The sequence below is a fragment of the Poecile atricapillus genome, chromosome 6, assembly GCF_030490865.1.
Source record: "Poecile atricapillus isolate bPoeAtr1 chromosome 6, bPoeAtr1.hap1, whole genome shotgun sequence".
In the NCBI taxonomy this organism is placed as follows: domain Eukaryota; kingdom Metazoa; phylum Chordata; class Aves; order Passeriformes; family Paridae; genus Poecile; species Poecile atricapillus.
In genome coordinates, this window is record NC_081254.1 from 6,473,563 (window position 1) to 6,494,692 (window position 21,130).

Sequence of the window (21,130 nt, forward strand, 5' to 3'; positions counted from 1 at the left end):
GATGTGTCCTGTTTGATTATCAGGGGCTTGATTCCTGGCCAGGCATGGCTGAGCTGAGCTCCTTTGTATGAAGCTGAGGTGAAAAGCTCCTTCTTTCTGCTTTAGCAGAAAACTGAATTTTTGTACCCAAGACTCGGGAGAGTGGTCACGGGCACGCAGTGGCAGAAATTTCTGCTGAGGAACAAAAGCAAATTTCTCATCAGAGAATGTAATCAACTGGTGATGCTGCAGCTGGTTCCTTGCAGCCTCTGCACGCAGACAAAATAGCAATGTAGTAGAGAGAAAATGTTTGCTGAGTTAACTGGGTTATATTTAGGTGCCAAGTAAACAGATTTCTGCTTTTGGCCCTCCCCCTCACACCCTCAAAACTGTTTCTTGGGCTGTCTGCAAATGTCTTGGCTGTTGGTGGCTTATGTTCCCTGCGAGAAGAGTGATGGGGAGCAGTAGGGGAGGGACATCTGTCCCAGCTGAACATGGGAAAGGTGAGTGCTGGGCATACAGTCCCTATCTCCAGCCCTGTTCCCTCCTCAGCCCTTCCTCAGCACTGCCTGCACGGGCTGGCTGAGGCACAAAACCCTGAACCCCCCAAACTCTCCTCCATGGGGGCTCTTGGGAATTGCAGAGGGTTCAACCAGGCCAGGTGCTGGGTTAGGGCAGCCCCTGGGATCGATCCAGGCTGGGGATGAGCAGCCCTGGAGAAGGACCTGGGGGTGCTGGGGGTCAGAGCTGGGACCCAGAACCCCCCCGTGCCCTGGGCTGAGCCCCAGCGTGGGCAGCAGGGGAGGGGGGGATTCTGCCCCTCTGCCCCTGTGCTCAGGTGAGACCCCACCTGCAGAGCTGCCCCAGCCCTGGGGCCCAGCACAGGAGGGACCTGGAGCTGCTGGAGAGAGTCCAGGGGAGGCACCAGGATGAGCAGAGGGATGGAGCAGCTCTGCTGGGAGGAAAGGCTGGGACAGCTGGGATTGTTCAGCCTGGAGAGGAGAAGCTTTGGGGTGACCAAATTGTGACCTTCCAGTGCCTGATGGAGCTACAGGAACCATGGAGAGAGATTCATTACAAGTGGTAGTGTGACAAGGGGGAATGGCTTCCCAGTGCCAGAGGGCAGGGATAGATGGGATATTGGGAAGGAATTGTTCCCTGGGAGGGTGGGCAGGCCCTGGCACAGGGTGCCCAGAGCAGCTGTGGCTGCCCCTGGATCCCTGGAAGTGTCCAAGGCCAGGTTGGACTTTGGGGCTTGGATCAGCCTGGGACAGTGGAAGGTGTCCCTGCCCATGGCAGGGGTGGCACTGGATGAGCTTTAAGGTCCCTTCCAACCCAAACCATTCCAGAATTCTATGACCACTGTGGCCTTATTGATCCATATAAAGCAGGAGCTGAAAAATCAGCATCTTCCCTTCCGTGCTGCGTTTTGCATCCCATTTTCCTCTTGCAGCAGGCTCTTTTTCTGGCACTGCTGTTGGGACTGATTGTACAGTTAGCCCTTTATTCGTGTGTGCATAAATTTGACTTCTTTTAAAGGAAGCAGCTCCTGTAATCGCCTTGCCAGAACAGATTAGGAGAGGGAGTGTGCAGATCACAACACTCCTCTGCTGCCTTTGACGAGGATTTCATCAGCCTGCTTGAAGTGCTGCTTGCAGCCTCAGGGGTGGCCAGAGAGCAGTAGAAGTTCATTTATTCCTTTATTTTCTTCTCTTCAGATGTTCTTATGCTGTTCACATGTTTTTGCTTCCTAATTTACGACAAGTTGGGGAGTTTGGGACACCCAGTGTTGTATCCGAGGAGGAGAGAATTGTGCTCAGCACAAGGTTTGCTCTGCCCATCACTTCAGGCTTTGATCTGTCTGGCTTTCAGTGCTGATGAGTTTTTCTATCCCAGAGAATGCCTTAACTATAATTGCTTCATAAGCATGGGCACTCGGTGATTAGAAATTACTTTTCATTCCTGATTAAATAGCAAGGCGCAGTCTTTAACAAAAACAGGACACTTAAAATTCCAGCGTTCTCATTTAAAGGACATTGATTTTCACAGGCAGAAAAGCTTTCCTCAAATTTCCACCTAAAGAAAAAACGTTAATGCAGATATAGGTTAATGACAGGTTTGTTTAAGGCTTTCTTTTCCCAGTAACTCGAGAGTAAATCACACAGCAATCTCTAAAATTTGGTTTATGTCTGTTAGAGGTGTGCTAATGAGGTGAAGAGTTTGGAATAATTAAAGCTCAGGTTAGAAACTTCAAGTGGGTTTTTTTTTTGGTTGGTTTTTCTTTTGTTAATCTACAGCCTTTATGGAGCCCAGCTTGAGTGTTTTGGGGGACAGAGCTGATCTCCTGGGGTTTTTGTTGCTGAGCTTCTAGCTGGCAGTGCTGGGCGTATCTGTCCAGAAAAATGGAATTAGAGCACCTGCAGGGAGTAATTCTGCCTGGCACTTCTTGGTCCTGCCTTGACTGACTTCCCTGAGGAAGAATATGATAACCAACCTCAGGGATCCCTTGCTCAGCTTTGTTTTTGGTTGTACCTGTGTTCTTTGACATTGGCTCGGTGGTGCAGGACAGCTCTCAGCTCTCAGCACCCACCAGCCCACAGTGGGGATCATCAAACACAAAATGGCATCAGGAATTCAGGTTCCTATGCAGGTCCAGCTGAGGAATGTCTCCTGTGCTGTGCTTTCAGTGCAGGCAGCGTTCAGCTGGGAATGCTGTGATCGGGATGGGCTTAGATGGGATTTCTGGGTTTGCTCCTTGGTTTGCCGTGTTCCTGGGGGCCTGCATGGGCTTTGTGCGGTGCCAGCAGCTCCACAGGTACTGTTACCTTGGATTTAAGCTGTCTGCCCCATTTTGCTATGCCATGATCATCACTCTGACCACAAAACCTGTTTATTTGCAGTTGTTGTTAAGCGGATAAAGATTAAACCAGTCCGCTGCTTCTCACAGAACTGAGGAAGGTTTGAGCATTGGCAGCTCTTGAATCCTTGTCTGACCTCATGTGAAATTCATGTGGAAGGACCAGTCCCTCAGGACATCATTCCAGTACAGGAAGATGGCAGAGATGTGTCTGATATGTTTGAGACAAAGTTTTTGTCCAGGTTAAGCCTCTTAAACCTTGTTTAACCCTCTTAAACCTTGTTTAACCCTCTCCTCAGCCCCAACCCCGTTTGCTGTTCCTGGCAGCTTTTCTCCCTGCCCACAAGATAATGCCAGGCTTTTTCCTGGCATGCCAGCCAAACAGGATTTAAGGCAGTGGCTTATCCAAACAACCTGTAAAAGTGTTATAGAGTGTTTAAAAAATAATAGTTGTTTGAGTGAAGAACAAGCAAACACTTGCATTCTCCTCTGTGTGCACAGACCTTAACTTAGAATGGAGGGGAGAAGTGATGTTATTGGGAGAAATTTCTTTTTCTCTCTGAAAGGGGCTATTTAAATGAAATATTCTGTTTTAATAACACAGAGATGTTAAGGCTCCACAGACTGCACACAATTTACTTGACCTTTATAAATAGAACAGCCTTGTCTCTCTATTGGAAAACAAAAAAACCCTGAAAGCAGCATGCAGATTTATTAACCAGCACAGAGAAGAACTGTTAGATTTTATTCCTTGAGCAGGAAGGCAAATTGTCCAAGTAGGATTTGGAGAGAATACCGCCACATATATCAGCTTTTTGGGATGGCTGCCAAAAAAAAAAGCAGATCCATTAAACTGGCAGGTGGAAAGTGTTGTATTCCTGAGGTTTCCTGCAGGAGTTACAGTTTGGGAGGAAGGAAATGCTGGGATGGTTGAGCACCTTGTGAAGTTGGCCTCAAACTGTGCCAGGGGAGATTTAGATTGGATAAAGGAAAAACTTTTCCATGGAAAGGGTGGTCAGGCACTGGAAGGGGCTGCTTAGGGAGGTGGTGGAGTCCCCATCCCTGGAGGTGTCCAAGGAAGGTCTGGATGTGGAACCTGGGGACATTTAATGAATGTGGTGGTGTGGAGCTGATGGTTGGATTTAATCTTAGAGGGCTTTTCCAGCCTCAGTGGTTCTGTGATGGGAAGTGGAAGCTGCCAGCTGCTGGAACTGCATGCTGGAGAGGGAACAACCATGGGAATTTAAATCTTAATGTTACTTCTGGCACCTATTTAAGAACCACTGCACCTAAAGGACATCAGGTATATAGATTATTAAAGACCTGGTCATTTTATTCTTGGAATAGATGGGGAAAATCATGGAATCACGGAATGGTTTGGGTTGGAAGGGACCTTAAAGCCACCCAGTGCCACCCCAGCCATGGGCAGGGACACCTTCCACTGTCCCAGGCTGCTCCAAGCCCCAAAGTCCAGCCTGGCCTTGGACACTTCCAGGGATCCAGGGGCAGCCACAGCTGCTCTGGGCAGGGCCTCCCCACCCTCCTTCCTAATATCCCATCTATCCCTGCCCTCTGGCAGTGGGAAGCCATTTCCCCTTGTCCTGGCATTACAAAGTGGGTCTGAGCGAGGAGAATGTCCCAGTTCCCTTAGCTGGAGGAGGTGGATTATTATTAACACTTCCTAGTGTTCCATAATGGAGAATCCCAGGAGTTCTCATTCCTGGGGGGAAATTGTCTCGTAGGGACACAGTTAAAATACTTTTCCAGAATCTGCCTGTGCATCACAGCTGCCTGAAGTGCTTTGTTAGGTGAGCAGAGGTGTTTCATTTCAGATAAGGTGGATCTTAGTGGGTGAAATAGGGGTAAATAAACTGAATTCCATTGGAAATAAAGGATTTATTCAAACTTCCTGCAAAAGGAGATGTGGAAGTGCAGGCCCCAGGATGAACAATGACCCACAAGGTTTGGCTGCTTTTCTTTGGGTTTGAGTTTTCCATTTAGATCTGGCTGCTGTTGCTGTTTGGGTGAACAGGCTGAATTTAGATTTTAAAAAAGAATGGTCAAAGTTGTGCTGTTTTCTTTCTGACTTGAAAGGCTGGAATGTTTTTTTCCTTAAACTCAGTAAAGGAAGTTGTGTTTTCCAAGAATTCCAGTGCCAGCTGATTTCGTTGTTCAGTGTTTAACACCAGCTTGGGCTGATATTTCCAATCACCTGCACTCCTGAATATATGGGATATTAGCATTTATGCAAACAGCTTGTGCCTGCTTTTGACTTTAAAAAAGAATTGTTATCTTTAAAATTAAATCTCTTAAATCTCAGATGTTACTTTCTGGGCCTGTTGGGATTAAACTGAATCTGAATTATTTCAGTTCCCTCCAGTAGTTCCTGTTTCCTCCACATAAATAACTCTGCTCCTTGGCAGGCACGTTTTCTCCATCTCTTTTTAGCTCTTTCTGTGTATTCCTTCATGTAAATATTTCCTCAATGCAGCCTCGGAGCATGGAACAGACTCAGAACACGGAAGAGTTGTAGCAGTGCTTTTCAGAATGTGAACAAGGTTTCTTTCCTAGTCTCGTGAAATATTGGGGACAGAGGAAAGGAACTGTTTCCCTAGAAACCCACATGTGCCTTATTGGAAGAAACACTATTTCTGTCTCCTTGTGATGTACTGATGTCCTGTTCTGCTTTTTTTATGGTTTTGTTGGGGTTTTTTTCCCTCATTATCATGGAATCACAGAAGGGTTTGGGTGGGAAGGGACCATTAAGTCCATCCAGTGCCACCCCTGCCATGGGCAGGGACACCTTCCACTATCCCAGGCTGCTCCAAGCCTCAAAGTCCAACCTGGCCTTGGACACTTCCAGGGATCCAGAGGCTGCCCCCCTCACAGGGAAGGATTTATTCCCAATATCCCACCAAATCTGATGGAAGGCACATTTCTATTTCCTTCTTCCTTTCCTCTTCTGCCACATGAAACCCTTGGGCTCCTTCTGGCTCCTTTCAGCCCCTTTGCAACCTGAGTATTTTTCCTGGCCTGGGGCTCAGCTTTCTGCTTTGTTTAGGCTGATATTTGTTCAACTGCCCCATGGGAGCAGTGAAACAGTGAGAGGGGCAGGGACTTGCAGGGGGAGCAGGAGGGGAGAAAGCATTTGGGAGGATAGTGGAAGGAAAAGGAAGAGAAATCCATGGTGCTCTGCACTAGGAATGTCAAATGAGGAGCTCAGACGAAAAAGGAACAAGAGCCAGAGTTGCTGCAATGGGAACAAGCATTTTGGAGTTGGGAGATGGTGTGGGAAGGTGAGGAGACACGAGGGTGGTGGAAAAGGGGAGACTTAAGTGCAGGATAGTAATGCCAGGGAAGGAAAGCAATCTCAGCAGTACATTATGGGAGCAAACTTTCTTTTCTGCTCATGTGGTGCAGATAAAGGTAACTTAACTCTCTGCCCTCCTCTGGCTTGTTTTTCCTGTGACAGTTCTCAGCCTTGAGATGTGGTTCTTCTCTCTGGTGCCCTGTTTGGAGCTTTCCTGTGAAACAAAGGTTTTCTGTTGTGGTCTTGGGCAGCAGTGTGGCAGCACATTTGAGCTGTACATTTTGGGGCTTTCCTGGCTCGCTGAGGGAGGCAGGAGAGACATGTGCTTTTATGCCTCTTGCTGTCTGTCCTCCAGAAAACAAGTGCTGCTCCTGTCTCCCCTTGAAATGGCCCTTTGTAAGCAGGAGAGCCTTCCCTTGGGAATATCTCAGTGGATCCCACGCTGGGGTTCTGGCTTGCCGGGCTGTAACACCAGGAGGTCACAGCTGCTCCTAAAGACCATAGTGAGTAATCTCCAAAACTTCTTCAGGGTCTGGAATGTGAAACCTGTGAGGAGCGGCGGAGGGAGCTGGGAAAGGGGCTCAGCCTGGAGCAAAGGAGGCTCAGGGGAACCTTCTGGCTCTGCACAACTCCCTGACAGGAGGGGACAGCCAGGGGGGGTCGGGCTCTGCTGCCAGGGAACAGGGACAGGACAAGGGGAAACGGCCTCAAGCTGTGCCAGGGGAGGCTCAGGTTGGACACCAGGAGGAATTTCTCCATGGCAAGGGAGCTCAGGCCTTGGCAGGGGCTGCCCAGGGAGGTTTGGAGTCCCCATGCCTGGAGGTGTCCAGGGAAGGGCTGGACGTGGCACTCAGTGCTCTGGGCTGGGGACAAGGTGGGCATCGGGCACAGCCTCCAAGGACTGGATGATCCTGGAGGGCTTTTCCAGCCTAACTGGTTCTGTGATTTCCCCAGTGTCCATGCCACTCCTTTGCTTTCCTTGGGCAGCACCTTTTGTACTGCTGCATCCTTCTTTTACCTCCGTATGTCCATTCCTGTTAGGATTCCCTGAGGACAAGTGATGCCATGAAATGTAAGGTTACTACTTGTTCAAAAATATCCTCCCATTTGCCAGAAATAGGATGTTTCCCCTTCAGTATCCTTCCAGGCTGAAATTCCTGGAAACTTTCAGTGCCTCTGAAGGAGAGTTATTTTGATCAAAGAAAAGGGCTGTTTCCTAAAATCCTTCAAATTCAAACCTCTTCATCTTTCCCTTGCCTTCCATCAGAATTTGGTGCCTGCTTTCTCCTAGCACATTTGTCACTATTATTCTTCAAAACAATTCCTTTAAGTTCTCTCTGTCTTGTGTTTATTATGTGGCTGGATGATTGCAGGCATCCCTGGAGTTTGTCTCATATGGTTTATGGGAATTAGGGAAATTTCTCTGAATCCCCAACCCACCACCAATTGCTCCCTACAGGTTGTTCTTTACAATCCAAGATTTTATGAACGCTTGAAAGTCCTGAGATTGGAGCTTTCCATGCCTGGGGTTGAGTTTTTTATGTTGTGGTTTTTTTTGGTGGGAGGGTTTCTCTGGAGGTGTCTGCCTTGTGCTGCTCTGATTCCTGCTGTGCTGGGCATCCCTCCTGTGGCTGTGGGATCTCACCTCCATGAGGACAGTGCTGAGTGCTTCAGAGTTTGGGGGTATTTTTTTGATTGAAGCCAAAGGCAACACCACAACCATGGGATTATTGTGGAATTCCTAAAACAAGATGAACAAAAGCCCTGTTTTGTTTTAGTACCACAGAGTTATTAAAGTTGGAAATGCCCTCCAGGGTCATCAAGTCTACCCTGTGCCTGATCCCCACCTTGTCCCCAGCCCAGAGCACTGAGTGCCACGTCCAGCCCTTCCCTGGACACCTCCAGGCATGGGGACTTCAAACCTCCCTGGGCAGCCCCTGCCAAGGCCTGAGCTCCCTTGCCATGGAGAAATTCCTCCTGGTGTTCAACCTGAGCCTCCCCTGGCACAGCTTGAGGCCGTTTCCCCTTGTCCTGTCCCTGTTCCCTCGATTCCTGTCAGGGAATTGTGTAGAGCAGTTGTTGTTTGCACTATTCTTCAAAACTCAGTGGGATTGTCACGGTCAATGCTCATGCAATAGAAATAGGGATGAGAAAATAATATATGGAATGTGCCAGCCTCTCCCCCACCTACCTTTGAGCAGAAGGAAAGCAGCAGCACTGCCCTGCTCCCAGCCCCATCCTCCTGCCTTTCCACAGACACCTCCTGAGCTTCCTGCTGCTGCTCTTTCTCCAGTTAAATGCTATCAAGTTGTGTGGCTGCTCCGAGTTCATCTTGCCTGCCACAAGGTGCTTGTCCAGCTCTAATCTGGTTTATTGGCAGGCTAGACAGAGCCTGCAGGATGTGCTCCCACGGCTGCATCCCGGAGTGACCCTTCTGGGAGGAGGCACATCTTGCCCTTCCATCCTGGCTGCTCCTTGGTGCTTGGCAGTGGGGAGTTATTTGGATAATGCCACACGTCTTGCAAATATTTATGACTGCAAACGTCAGGCCTCCTGCTGACTGGTGAAGTAGGAAGAAATAGTTCTCTCTAAAATCCCTGGGAATATTTATTGGAAGACTGAGGCTCCAAGCACTGTCTGCAGCATTCCATTGCCACACGCCTATAGCATTTCAGCCAGGGATTTCTCCAGGCTGGAGAGAGCTGATGGAACTTCCCTGGTGACAGTCCCATCCATCACAAGTATTGGGTGAATCAGAGTGAGGGATGTGAAGTCTCTGTCGCTTTTCTCTCTTCCCCATCCATCACAATTCCTGTGAATCCCCTTCCTGAACTTTCACTGGAGCAGCTCTATATTTCCCTGGCTGTGACAGCATTCCCTGTGGATGTGTTTATGTCAGGCAGGAGCAAAGTGCTTTTGCAGAGCACATCCATCTCTCCTGGCCCATGGTGCATTTGGAGGCGCTCCTGACGTGTTCTCAGCCTCTAATCCAGGAGAGCAGAGTGAGCTGTCTCTGCTCAGAGGATCTCTAATTGGATTTCTGCATCTATGTAAATTAGGTTATCATCCCCTTGGCAGATTTCCTGCCTGTTGCACCAGGGTGAAGCCATCTCCGTGGTGGCCATCAGTAACTCCCTTCTCCAGGGAATGGGTGCAGCTCACTGTCCACACCTTCATTTATCCCCAGGGAGCCACACAGACCTCCAAAGGCACTAATAAACTTGGGGAAACTGTGGGATTTGCCATGTAGCTCCGCTCCTCATCCTTGCCTCCAGTCAGGGGTCACTGTGTGGAGCTGCCAGGACTGGAAGCCCACATGGATAATGGTTTGGATGGAGATGGATGGAGAAACTTCTGCCTTTCAACTACATGGTTCTTTTCAAGATGCATTGTCATGACCTTCAGGATGTGTTCTCTGTGTCTCTGACTCTGTCTTGCTCACTGAGCTCCTTCTGGAGGATTTTGGGTTGTTTCTGGGTCCTTAGGTGTGGAGACATATGGGGACGTGTTTTCTCTGCTATTTTTGTAGGTGCAAGAAGGCTCCAGCACAGCTGTGCTGGATGTGAGCACTGAAACTGTGAAATGCACGGGGTAACAGCCCTCAAAAGTCTGCTTGGTTTTGGCCAGGCATCCCTGAGAGACACCCATCCCCCTTCACCATCACTTTGCTATGTGTTCTAGAAGAATTCTGGAGCAATTCCTCCATGGCAAGGGAGCTCAGGCCTTGGCAGGGGCTGCCCAGGGAGGTTTGGAGTCCCCATGCCTGGAGGTGTCCAGGGAAGGGCTGGACGTGGCACTCAGTGCTCTGGGCTGGGGACAAGGTGGGGATCAGGCACAGCTTGGACCTGATGGCCTCGGGGATCTTTTCCAACCCAAATGCTTCTCTGATTTTGTGTTTACACCTCTCATTAGCTGCCCAAAGCTTCTGCTGTTTGCTTCAGGTAATCAAGGAGCTGCTTAATCCTTCTCCGAGGGCTTGGTAGTGGTTTTTCAAAATGCAGCTCATGTGGGAGTTCCTCAGAGCTGTCAGAGAGTGCAGGAGGAGGCAAATTGTGTTGGCAAGAGCCAACTTCTTCTCCTGCCTGAGCTTGCCAACATTTCTGGTATCTAAACCTGGGGCCTTGTAGGATGCGAAATAGGAGCCTAAAAAAGGGTGGTAAATTAAGATCTGTGGGGTGAGACATGTTAAAATGCAAGTTAACCAACTCTTGACTACAGTATTTTTATACCAACAACAATTTTCAGCGTAGGTGAAAGGGGATTTGAATATTTTTTTGCTGAAATGATTTTTCTTTTTAAATGTCGGGTGCCAAAATATGATATAATGAACAGCAGTGTACTGATATATTTAGAAATCCTAAGTGGAGCTGTCTGAGCAACATTCTCTGCAGAACAACTCGATTCTGCAACTCCAAGTTGTACTGAAGTGCAAGAAAACCTGGAAATGTGAAAGCTATTTTCCTGGCTTACAGGTTTTGATCAGGGCAGAGTTGTTTAACCTGTTTTTAAATTCGCATTTTAGTTAAAAATTTTAGTGGACTCTTGTGAAGAACATTCTTCCATCCAGCTATTCAGGAGGAGGCTCACTGAAGATACTTAAGTTCCTGCTCAGAAATTTCCTCTAAAACCTGAAGATGGGCTGTGGGTTGTGTGTTGTGGGAAAGGGAAGCATTGTAAAGAAAATCCACAAGTGTATTTAAAGGCCTTCACGTTACTCGGTCCCAGACTTGAATCCTACTCTTATTCCCAGTTACTGAGACAAGAATAGCTCTCTGGAGTTATATTTAAATATTCCCTTGAAGGAACATCCAAAGTGGGCTTTATCCAGAGCCAAAACAAACAGCTAAGGCAGACTTATCAGCTATTAAGGGCACTGGAGTCCAAACAAGCCCCAGATCTTACCCAAAGGTCCGAGCTTTTCTCTGCTGCTCTGCTCCTCGGAGTGAGTCATGAAAAGATCTGCTTGTTCTCTTGCAGGTTTTAGGATTTGAAGGCAATATCCAGCATTTCACCCTTCAGAAAGTGCTCTGTGCTGGGGGTTTGTTCCTGCTCTGGGAGCTGTGGCACTAAAAGCCCTCACAGGGAGGACTCTCCACCTTGCCTTGGCACCAAGAATTTCACTTCAGTTGCAAAAGCAGCTTTGCTGAATGGTGTGGGCTTCAGGCTGGTGGTTGAGGGATGAAATAATCATCCTGGAAGTTCTGCTCCTACCTCTGGTTCTTAGATGGGAACCTAGGAGCTGACAGCAATCCATAACCCAGCCTGCTGGGAAGGGACGAGTGCCAGGAACGGGTCTGGACTGCTGTCTCTTGTTGATGCTTATTTTGGGATCACTGAAGGCTTTGTGGTTCTCAGCTGCCAGTTTGGAACCTCTGGATGCGTGGCCAGGCCACAGGAGATGAGTTATGGAGATACTCATGGAGTATCACATTGAGTACACGTATGGAGATATGTGAGGAGGACACAGAACTGTTGGAACAACTCCTGAAATTACTGAAGGGACTGGAGCTGCTTCCCTCTGGAGCCAGGCTGGGAGAGCTGGGGCTGCTCAGCCTGGAGAAGGGAAGGGTGTGTGGAGACCTCACAGCTCCTTCCAGGGCCTGAAGGGATACAGGGAAGCTGGAGAGGGACCCTGCATCAGGAACTGGGGTGCCAGGACACAGGGAATGGGTTCAGAGTGACACAGGGGAAATTCAGGTTCCACAGACAGAATTAATTCTCTGTGAAGGTGGGGAGGTCCTGGCACAGAGAAGCTGGGGCTGCCCCTGGATCCCTGGAAGTGTCCAAGGGCAGGTTGGATGGGGCTTGGAGCAGCCTGGGATAGTGGAAAGTGTTTGGGACAGCCCGAAATGGGTGGAAAGAGGTGATTTTAAGGTCCCTCCAACCCAAACCACTCTGGGATTCTCTTCCAGAACAGAGCTGGGTGTGTTTCAGTTTTACCTCCTCTTTGAACTACACGAGGGCTTAAAACAGAATTAGAAGCTCTACAAAGGTGAGCTTTGAGCAAAAAGCTTCCCCAACCCTGCTGGAAACTCGCAGCCTCTGCTTTTTGTGCTGCTTGGAATGGAAACCCCCTTTGGAAAGGGAGGTATGTCTGGGGACAGCTTAAAAAAAAATACCAGTCTAACACTTCTTGCTGTGTATTCGTATCCTGCTGGATAGTTTCCTGAAAGCTGGAGCAGGCACAATCCTTGGCTGTGTTTTCCCTTTTTAAGGAAGGGGTTTTTTTTCTCTTTTTCCATGGCCACATTTTGTAGAAGTAAACACTTTTAAACATTTCACGGTGTGGATTTTAAACAGACGGTTGTTGTAGGGATTGGCTGGATTCTTGTATCCATCATCAGATTCGGGGGCAGAGGCTGCAGAATTTTTTCCATACTTCTTATCTCTGAAATCAACTTAATTCCTTGGGCAGGGATATGGAAGTTCCCAAAAAATAGTGCTTTTGTGCATGAGTTTCTACAAATAATTTGGATTTTTACAGCAGTGATAACTGTAAAAAAAAGGTGCCACTGGTTGCAGTAGCTTTGAGCAGGATTTATTGTGTGAGTAAATCAGGAATTCTCATCTCCCAGGGCCCTGCATTTTTACTGCTGTAAGCTTGAGCTCTCTCTGTCTGCTTGGTTGAGTTCCTGTGGATATTTTCTTCCTAAATATGGAGATTTATGTTATTACTAGTATTTGTTAATTCGTGGTAGGGGAAACTCAAGATAAAATACTCTTTCCCCCCCCAAAATTGGCATATTGAAAAGTTCTGCTCAAAGTTTCGAGATGGAAACAGCTAAAAAAATAGTCTTGCTTATTTTTGTCACTGCCAAGTGTGGTTTTTCTTCCCCTTTTTTGCAGGCATCTTCCAGCCTGTCCATCCAGTACATTGCTTTTTGCTTTCCTTACTGGTAGTTTCAAATCTATTTGCTGCAAAGCTGTGGTGGTGAACACCCTAAAATTCAGACTTGTTTTGCTATAATCTTTAAATTGAACTCTTAATTTCTTCTGTTTTTCCTGATCCACCTCTGTTTGATCAGCTCTTGCCAGCAGCAGATTCGCTGGGGAATGATTCCTGGGTAGCTCCCCTTGACCCCCAGGTTCCTGCGGGCTCCAATGCAAACTGGGATTGCACCAGAACAGGGTGTGGTGGGAGGGTTTTGGTTTCTGGAAGCATCCCTAGAGGAGTCTGTCAGAAGTTTTTCCATCTGCTCCTAAATTCTTCCCTTCCTTAAAGCCAGCAAGTGGCTTTTCCACATTGAAATGAGCCCTTTTGGGGTGAAGAATAACTTTGTGTTCTAATATTTATTGTACGTGCCAGAAGGTACAAACCCAGCATAAGGAACATGGCTTTTGTTGCTGTGAGGGAAGAGCCTGGGATGAGCATTGGTTGTGTTCCTTGGAAAATGGGAATTCCTGTTGGATAACAATGGACAGTGCTGCAGGGTTGGGTATTTTACTTGGGTATTTACTTTACTTATTTTCCCCTTGCAAAGCACAGGGGATTAACTTGGGCTGCAAAGCATCTCAGGATGGTTTGGGCTGGAAGGGACCTCAAAGCCCACCCAGTTCCACCCCCTCCCATGGGCAGGGACACCTTCCACTGTCCCAGGCTGCTCCAAGCTCCAAAATCCAACCTGGCCTTGGACACTTCCAGGGACCCAGGGACAGCCACAGCTGCTCTGGGAATTCCATTTCAGCCCCTCCCCGCCCTCCCAGGGAACAATTCCTTGTCAATATCCTATCTATTCCTGCCCTCTGGCAGAGGGAATTCATTCCCCCTTGTCCTGTCCCTCCATCCCTTGTCCCAAGTCCCTTCTCCAGCTCTCCTGGAGCCCCTTTAGGCACTGGAAGGAGCTGAGGTCTCCCTGGAGCTGTTCCCTCTCCAGGCTGAACAATCCCAGCTGTGCCAGCCTTTCCTCCCAGCAGAGCTGCTCCATCCCTCTGATCATCCTGGTGCCTCCCCTGGACTCTCTCCAGCAGCTCCAGGTCCCTCCTGTGCTGGGCCCCAGGGCTGGGGCAGCTCTGCAGGTGGGGTCTCACCTGAGCACAGGGGCAGAGGGGCAGAATCCCCCATCCCTCAAGCTCCCCACACTCCTGGGGATGCATCTCAGGGGTTTTATTTCCCATCTGCTACAATCCAATATTTTTATTTATCTCTGCCTTTGTGCTGGTGGGTGTTCACAGCAGGGTTTGAAATCCAGCATTTTATGGTCACTGCAAACTTTTAACATAAAGGTTTCCACAGCTCAGCACAGCTTCTGTGCTTGCTGGGACAAAAAACTGAATTTCTTTGGCTTGTTGGGGGTGCTGGTGGCTGGCTCTGGACGGGCTGGGGGAGCAGAACATCCCCAGTAGAGCTGTGGGAGGTGTGTGGATGGACACCCCTGGCTGTGCTTTGCCCCTGAGAGGCAGCACAGCCAGGTTTGGATGCACTGGGTGTACTTGTAGGCAACTTGTTCAGGTTCTTTTTGCATGACTTCTGCAAATTCAAATGCAATTACCTTCTTCCTCCTGTTGCCTTATTAATTACCGTGATGGACTTAAACTGATTTGGGACAGGATGTATCACAGAGGATTGTGCCCTCTTTTTAAACTCTTCATCAAGTCTCCAGCACATTTGGTCATTAATCTTTCAGGAAAACAGGGATGGCTTGGTGCCAGGCTGCTTGCTCTGGAGAGGAAAGATGGCAATAACTGCTTTCTACTCTGAGTGACCCTCTGATGGCAGAGACATTGACTCCAGTGCTAAGTAAATATTCATGGAAACCCTTCTCCTTCAGACAAGCTCATTTGGAAACAGTCCTGCTGCCTTACAAATATTGCAGGTTATTTTGTTTGTACGTTGTTCCTATTAGAAGCCCGAACCAGAAAGTACAGAAGAAACACTGTTGGAAAATAAGAGGTAATGGAACAGCTATATCTTGTTTAAAGCACTTATTTGCCGTGGCAGGAGTATGATTTTTAACCATTTAAAATATTTTTTATTCTGTATTACTGGGTAGATTCCTATATTCATGTGTGTGGGATAGCTGCTGTTTTGGAATAATGGTGATGATTAAGGAATGGTGTGGTTTGGAGAAGCACTTATTAGGGAATAATTGGGGACTAGGAGTTAATTCATGTGCTTTGAGGTTCATGTGTTTCTGGACTGGTGATAAGGTGGGGATTTGGCTTGATGGTCTGGGAGGACTTTTCCCACCTGGGATTGTACATTAGAATAAACACAATAGAAAAAAAGCCTCTTTATCTGAAATGGCACCTGTGAATTACAGGGAAAGAAAAGCTAATAATAATAATAAAATAATGTGGAAGTTGCTGAAGGCCTGGCACATGCCAGTGTTAGGGGCTGGCAAGCCACAGTGCATGAGTAATTTTTCTGAATTATTAAGAGTGACGAATATTCTCTCACAGGGAACAATAGAGGAGCTCTGCTTGTAGCTCTGACGTTGTATTTTTAGTACCAACTCATTTTCAAGTATGTCCAACTCAGCTTTTTTTCTTGCTTTATTCTAAAAGATGGATGAAATATTTCCTGTTGGAAGGGTTTGGAGTTCCCAAACTATGGAGGGTGGTTTAGTCTGTGGTGGGAGGGCTGGAAGGAGATGATTTTTAACATTTTTTTCCAAAGCAGTCTGGGATTCTATGAAATACTCTCATAAATAAGCAGCTGGCTTGCAAGGTGCTTTTGTTCCTCCAGCCAGCACTGTTTAAGGGCAGCTGGAGGTGCTTTTCTCACAGGCTTTGTAGTCAAAGTCTCATCTTAACCAATTATCCCTACTAATAAAGCCTATTTTGCTCACATTCGAGCATGACTGAGTTATTATCCAGCCCTTTCCGTGTGGGTATTTAATTTTAGGATGCTCTGATGTGGCAGAGATGAAGCTGTGTTTCATTGATGTCCCAGCCAACATGATGATGTATTTTGTGGGGTGGTTAAAAGGGTTGGGATGACTCAGGAGCCCCTGAGCTTGCTCTGATATTCCTTTGTTGAGGATAGAGGCTGAATCAGGTGGTTTAGATGTTCTGTTACACATCTGATATCATATTATATTACTATTATTATTAATATAATATTGATAATACTATTAAGCTCTTGGATTCCCTAAATTTATTCACATTGGGTCTGTTTTGCTGCTTCTCCCCCAACTAGAATCATAAAGGTTGAAAAAGACCTTTAAGCTCATTGAATCCAACCGAATTTTCTGGTTCCTTTGCTGTTGTTTGGACCAAATTTCCCAATTCCTCCTCAAATCCTTTCCCATGTTCAATTCCAACAAGAAGAGCACTGTTTTGTGCTGAGGATCTCTACATCCAGAGGGAAGTTTGACTTGGCCCAGGAATTCCCTACAGTCTTTTTGAGTATTTTTGCAGCAACTCCTCTTGAAAGCCTGACTTTATCAAGGAGAAACGAAATAAATTTGGAACCTTGGAATGAAATAAATGCCTGGAATTAGAATGCAGGTTGACATGATGTACACAAAAGCTTTAACTAGGCTTTCTTTGGTGGGCAGCTGGGTAACATTAATAACAAGCTCACTGTTATGAGGGTTTGGGGAGGCTGAGACCAGAAGAGCAGTCAAGAGCTGAGTCAAGGCACGGCAGGGAAAGCATTGTCTGGCTTGGCACAGGAGGTGGGGTGAGGAAATGGGGTTATGCAGCACCCAGTCAGCCTTACAGATCCCCAGCTGTGCTGAAAGGAAGACATCCCCCAGGTGCAGGTTTTTCTGGGAGTCCTTATTTGCACACAGGAGGGGTTGGAGTGGCAGTGAGGGATTGGTGTGCAGGCAGATTCCAGCTCTCAGGAATGGTTTTGTGGTGCCCTGAGCCTGCCTCATCCTTGTCCTGTCCCCTCCTGCTCCTCAGCAGGGTCAGTTCTGGTGGCCTCTGGTCAGAGGAATGAGCTGTGTTGAAATAGCCTCCAACTATCACAGGAATAAAAAGAATCTTAAACATCACTGAGCTGGCTCTGCGCTGGGTGGAACCCTGATCTGCTTCTAACCCTGTGCAAGGACCGTGGTATCCCCAAGGCTGGGCTGGTTTGGGTCTCCTCAAGTCCCAGTTTGGCTCTTTTTCAAGAAGATGTGACCCATTAAAGTATTTTTATTTGAAAAGTTTTCTTCATTTTCATCTTTCAGCAGCTGAAACCCTCCTGACTGCTCAGGAAACTGCTGGCTGTGAGCAGCTCAGCCCCCAGGGTCAGGACTGAGGAGCTGCTGGAGGTGTTTTAGGAGCTTTAGTTTTAGTCTAGATCAGGATTTAACATCTCAGTTGTCCACCTGCACAAGTGGCTTTAGGAATTTTGTGCCAAATGCCTCCTGTAGCCAATATCATATAAATAAGCCAATATAATATAAGTACTCAGAGAATCCGTGCAGCGTCACCCTTTGGTGTGCTCCAGTTTGTATAATTATGGGAAAATATAATAAACCAAGTTATAAATCTGTTACTCTCTTGTTTGTGCTTCCTTTCAGTTTTGTGTATGGATGATATTCCAAGTAGCTGTGTTTATTGTAGATGTGAAACTTGTAGCTAAAAGAGGATTTTGCAACTCCACGAAATCTATTTTTATTTCAATGCTGGGCATATCTAAAGCTTGTTTACAAAAAATAATTGCAAGTTCACATCTCTTTGTTTAATTTACTTTTTGTATTTTTTTCTATGACTTCTCTGCACATTTTTAGGCCTGGAATTACAGAAAAACACTGAAAATTACTAGAAAAACACTGATTTTTTTTTCTTTTTTTTTTCTTTTTTTTTAATTTCTTTGTGCCCCAGGTCCAAGGAGCTAATAAAGGAAGCGATCCTTGACAATGACTTCATGAAGAACCTGGAATTATCCCAGATCCAGGAGATTGTGGATTGTATGTACCCCGTGGAGTATGGCAAGGACAGCTGCATCATCAAGGAGGGAGATGTGGGTTCCCTGGTCTACGTCATGGAAGGTAGGGTTGGGAAAGATCTTATTTATTCCTTTTTTCCAACACTTAGAGACAAAAACTTTCGTGGGAGAAATGATTTCGGAGAAAGAGGCTGTCTATATATGGTTGCTTAAAAATTGTGTGGACTGCTTTTGCCTGGAAAATTCTGCCTGGGTAAAGAAAGGAGGTGAAAGCTGTTAACCCTGCACTGGAATAAACCTCCCCTAAGCAGAGGAGGGATTGGAGGCAATGGTTTGCTGGATAAACGAGGATTTTAACAGAAGGAATGATGGAGATGGGGAGTGACTGTAGAACAGGGAGAAGGTGGTCACAGCCTCCTGCCAGGTGTAAATGCTGGTACAGCACGAGGGGCTCTCCACAGGAGCTGTGCTTGGGAGGATGGAAGATGGTGTTGGTGCATCCTGGGCACAAAGGAAGGGCAGCACCTGTGCTCGAGCACCTCTGCTTTGTCACAGGATGTGCTGGGGTTTCTTAGGGAGCACCAGAGCAGGGCTTTGTCAAAGTCTTCTAACAGATGTTGCCAATGCTCTGCATTTCCAAAATCCCAGCTCCTTGTGTTTGGTGTTGTCTTCTTTCCAGGTTCTCTCACTCTCCATGTGTCAAACTGAGCGTGTTTTGTGTATATTTGTGGTTTTTATTTTTAAGGCAGTGCGTGTCAGCTGTCAGAGTTACTGAGCTGGATCAACCCTTGTGTGCATCCAGCATCCCTCTCCTCAGAGCGGCTGATCCTGAGTTCTGAGGGAAAAATCCCTGTTTTCCTTCCTGGTGTGACTTGCTACCACAATGGATAAATGCTTATCAAATTCTTCTTGCTCCTCATCAGAACTATCTGGTGGACTCGAACATTTTGGCTGGATAACACCTAAGGGGAGTGGAGGTTTTTCACTTGACCATCTATATTTTAATATCTTAAATTGTTCTTTTAAACAAAAATCTTTCCAAGGCAGTAAGCCATCCTTTAAACAAGCTTTCCTGCCAAATTCCTCATGCTGTATAGTTGCAGATACTCCTCACTGGTTTCCCAAAACAACTTGAAGCTTCTGTCCTTTTAAGGTTAAGTCTTTTCTCAAGGCACAGGTTTAATTCCTCTGGTTTTTCACAGTTTTGAATTTTGCACATTGAAATGTTTTTTCTGTGAATTATGTGTTTCCACCCCCAGCACTGCATGGAAAGATGTAAGGTTTTCATGGAAAGTTTTAAAGTTTTCAGTCCTCTGAATACAGAGAGTACTTTTGAGGTGCAGAATCTGTTCTGTTGATGATAAAAAAAAAACTGCTTTAAAATAATCCTTGAATAATATTTTCTTCCTAGTGGAAATGTGGAGGATTTGCACTGTGCAGTTCTGTGCTGGCTTCCCAAATTCCCCCCACACCAGAGGTTTGCTTATGGGGTTTTTGCTGCCTGGCTGCTTTTGGGATGTTGTGTTCAATGCTGTCCTTGGAAAAAAGCCCTAAGAACAGGACAGGTTGGAATCAGGGTGTATTTCTCTCCTGCTCAGCCTCTTCCCTCTCCCTGGAGAGGATTTTGGGGGGGATTTAGGGGCAGAACTCTTTCCAGCATGGTTTGGGGTATTGAGCATGGCTTGGTAGTCAGATAACCCTTTACTGCAGATAGATTTTATCATATTTATGGTTATTATTTATCAGATGGCCATGTGGTGATGAGTGTGCAACAAATGTGTTTTTGTGTTTGTGTTTTTCGGGCACTTGAGGTTTTCCATGTTCTCCTGGCAGCCCTGTGTGTGTGAGGGCACGACTTGGCTCTTCCCTTGGCTTTGTAACTTAATTTAAGATTATTTAGATAGCTCCCTAAATATGCATAATGCTTTGCAAACCAAATTATGGAGAGTTTATAGTCTATGTTTAGACATAATGCAGTGAGTGATGATGAAGTCATGGAAATGGGAGAGGACATTATCAAATAGGTTGGGCTATGCTTATGAGAGCTCATTTTGTTTTATCATCCTGTGTCCTCTCAATTATTAACACAATAAACCCAAATAAAAACTCTGTTCTTTGCAAAACTCTACAGGAGAGACCCATCTTTGAGTATTACTGAGAAGTGTTTTCTCAAAAATCAAATAAATACTGTCCTCCTTCCATTAATTCCTTTTTCCTTCCTTGCTTGGGCTCTTGTTCTTCTTTGGGCTGCTTGTGAGAAAAAACAGAGCTTTGAGTCAGGAGCTGAAGTTGAAATTTCTCAGCATGCAGAATCCTGAATTTAGAGCTTCTTTGCTTTTAATAAGTCTAATAAGCTTTTATTATTATTATTATTATTATTATTATTATTATTATTATTATATATATATTTTTTTTATTCTGGGGTGACTTTAGCCACAGTCTGTGTCTTGCTGGCCAAATTCCCATCTCTAGGGATGTGAGGGCCCCTGGTTCAGGCTTTCAGGTGTTGGCCCCACCACAGCCTATTCTTTATTTATTTATTCTTTATTTTATTTATTTATTTATTATTTATTTATTATCTATTCTCTGGCTTCACTCTGCCTGTGCTGTTCCTTCAGCCCTCTGGGAACACCCCACGATTCCCTTGTGTTCAGAAAGTAGCAAGAAGCCCCCTCAACTTTTATTAACTGAAATGGGTCAAGAGATTCCCTAAGCCTTGAGCAACACCAAAAATTTCCCTTCCAGCTGTGCTTTGAAGGTGGGAATGAACGGATTTGTGATGTGACAAGTACCCATCAGGGGCTGAAATTGCTGGCAGCATTAAACATCCCTGCTGTGCCCACCTCCAGCAGGAATATTCCTCCAGGCTGTGAGACTGGGAATGAAAAGGGGATTGAGTGATGCTCTGCCTTAAACTACTCCACACTGGAAATCTGGGCTCTGCAGGGAAAACAATTGTGAGAGGAAAATAAACTTATTTATTGGATATATTCCCTTTCCTGGGTGAAAGTTTGCTACTTTGAGAGGGGTCCAACAGAATATTTGCCTTGAAACTGAGAGTTTTTAGAGCCAAAATAAGTTCTTGCTTATTAATCATAAATGAGCCCGCTACCTCCATATTTTTTTTTTCATCAAGAGAAAAAACTTAAACATTTTC

General features: G+C 46.3%; 1 protein-coding gene across 2 annotated transcripts in view; it reads left to right on the plus strand.

Moving 5' to 3' along the window:
• Window positions 1-21,130, plus strand: part of PRKG1 (protein kinase cGMP-dependent 1) — a 363,030-nt gene that overhangs the window by 40,387 nt on the left and 301,513 nt on the right. For both annotated transcript variants that reach the window (XM_058840756.1, XM_058840755.1), the window contains exon 2: window positions 17,910-18,076. In XM_058840756.1, the coding sequence (XP_058696739.1) occupies window positions 17,910-18,076 (167 nt within the window). The remainder of the gene's footprint in view (window positions 1-17,909; window positions 18,077-21,130) is intronic.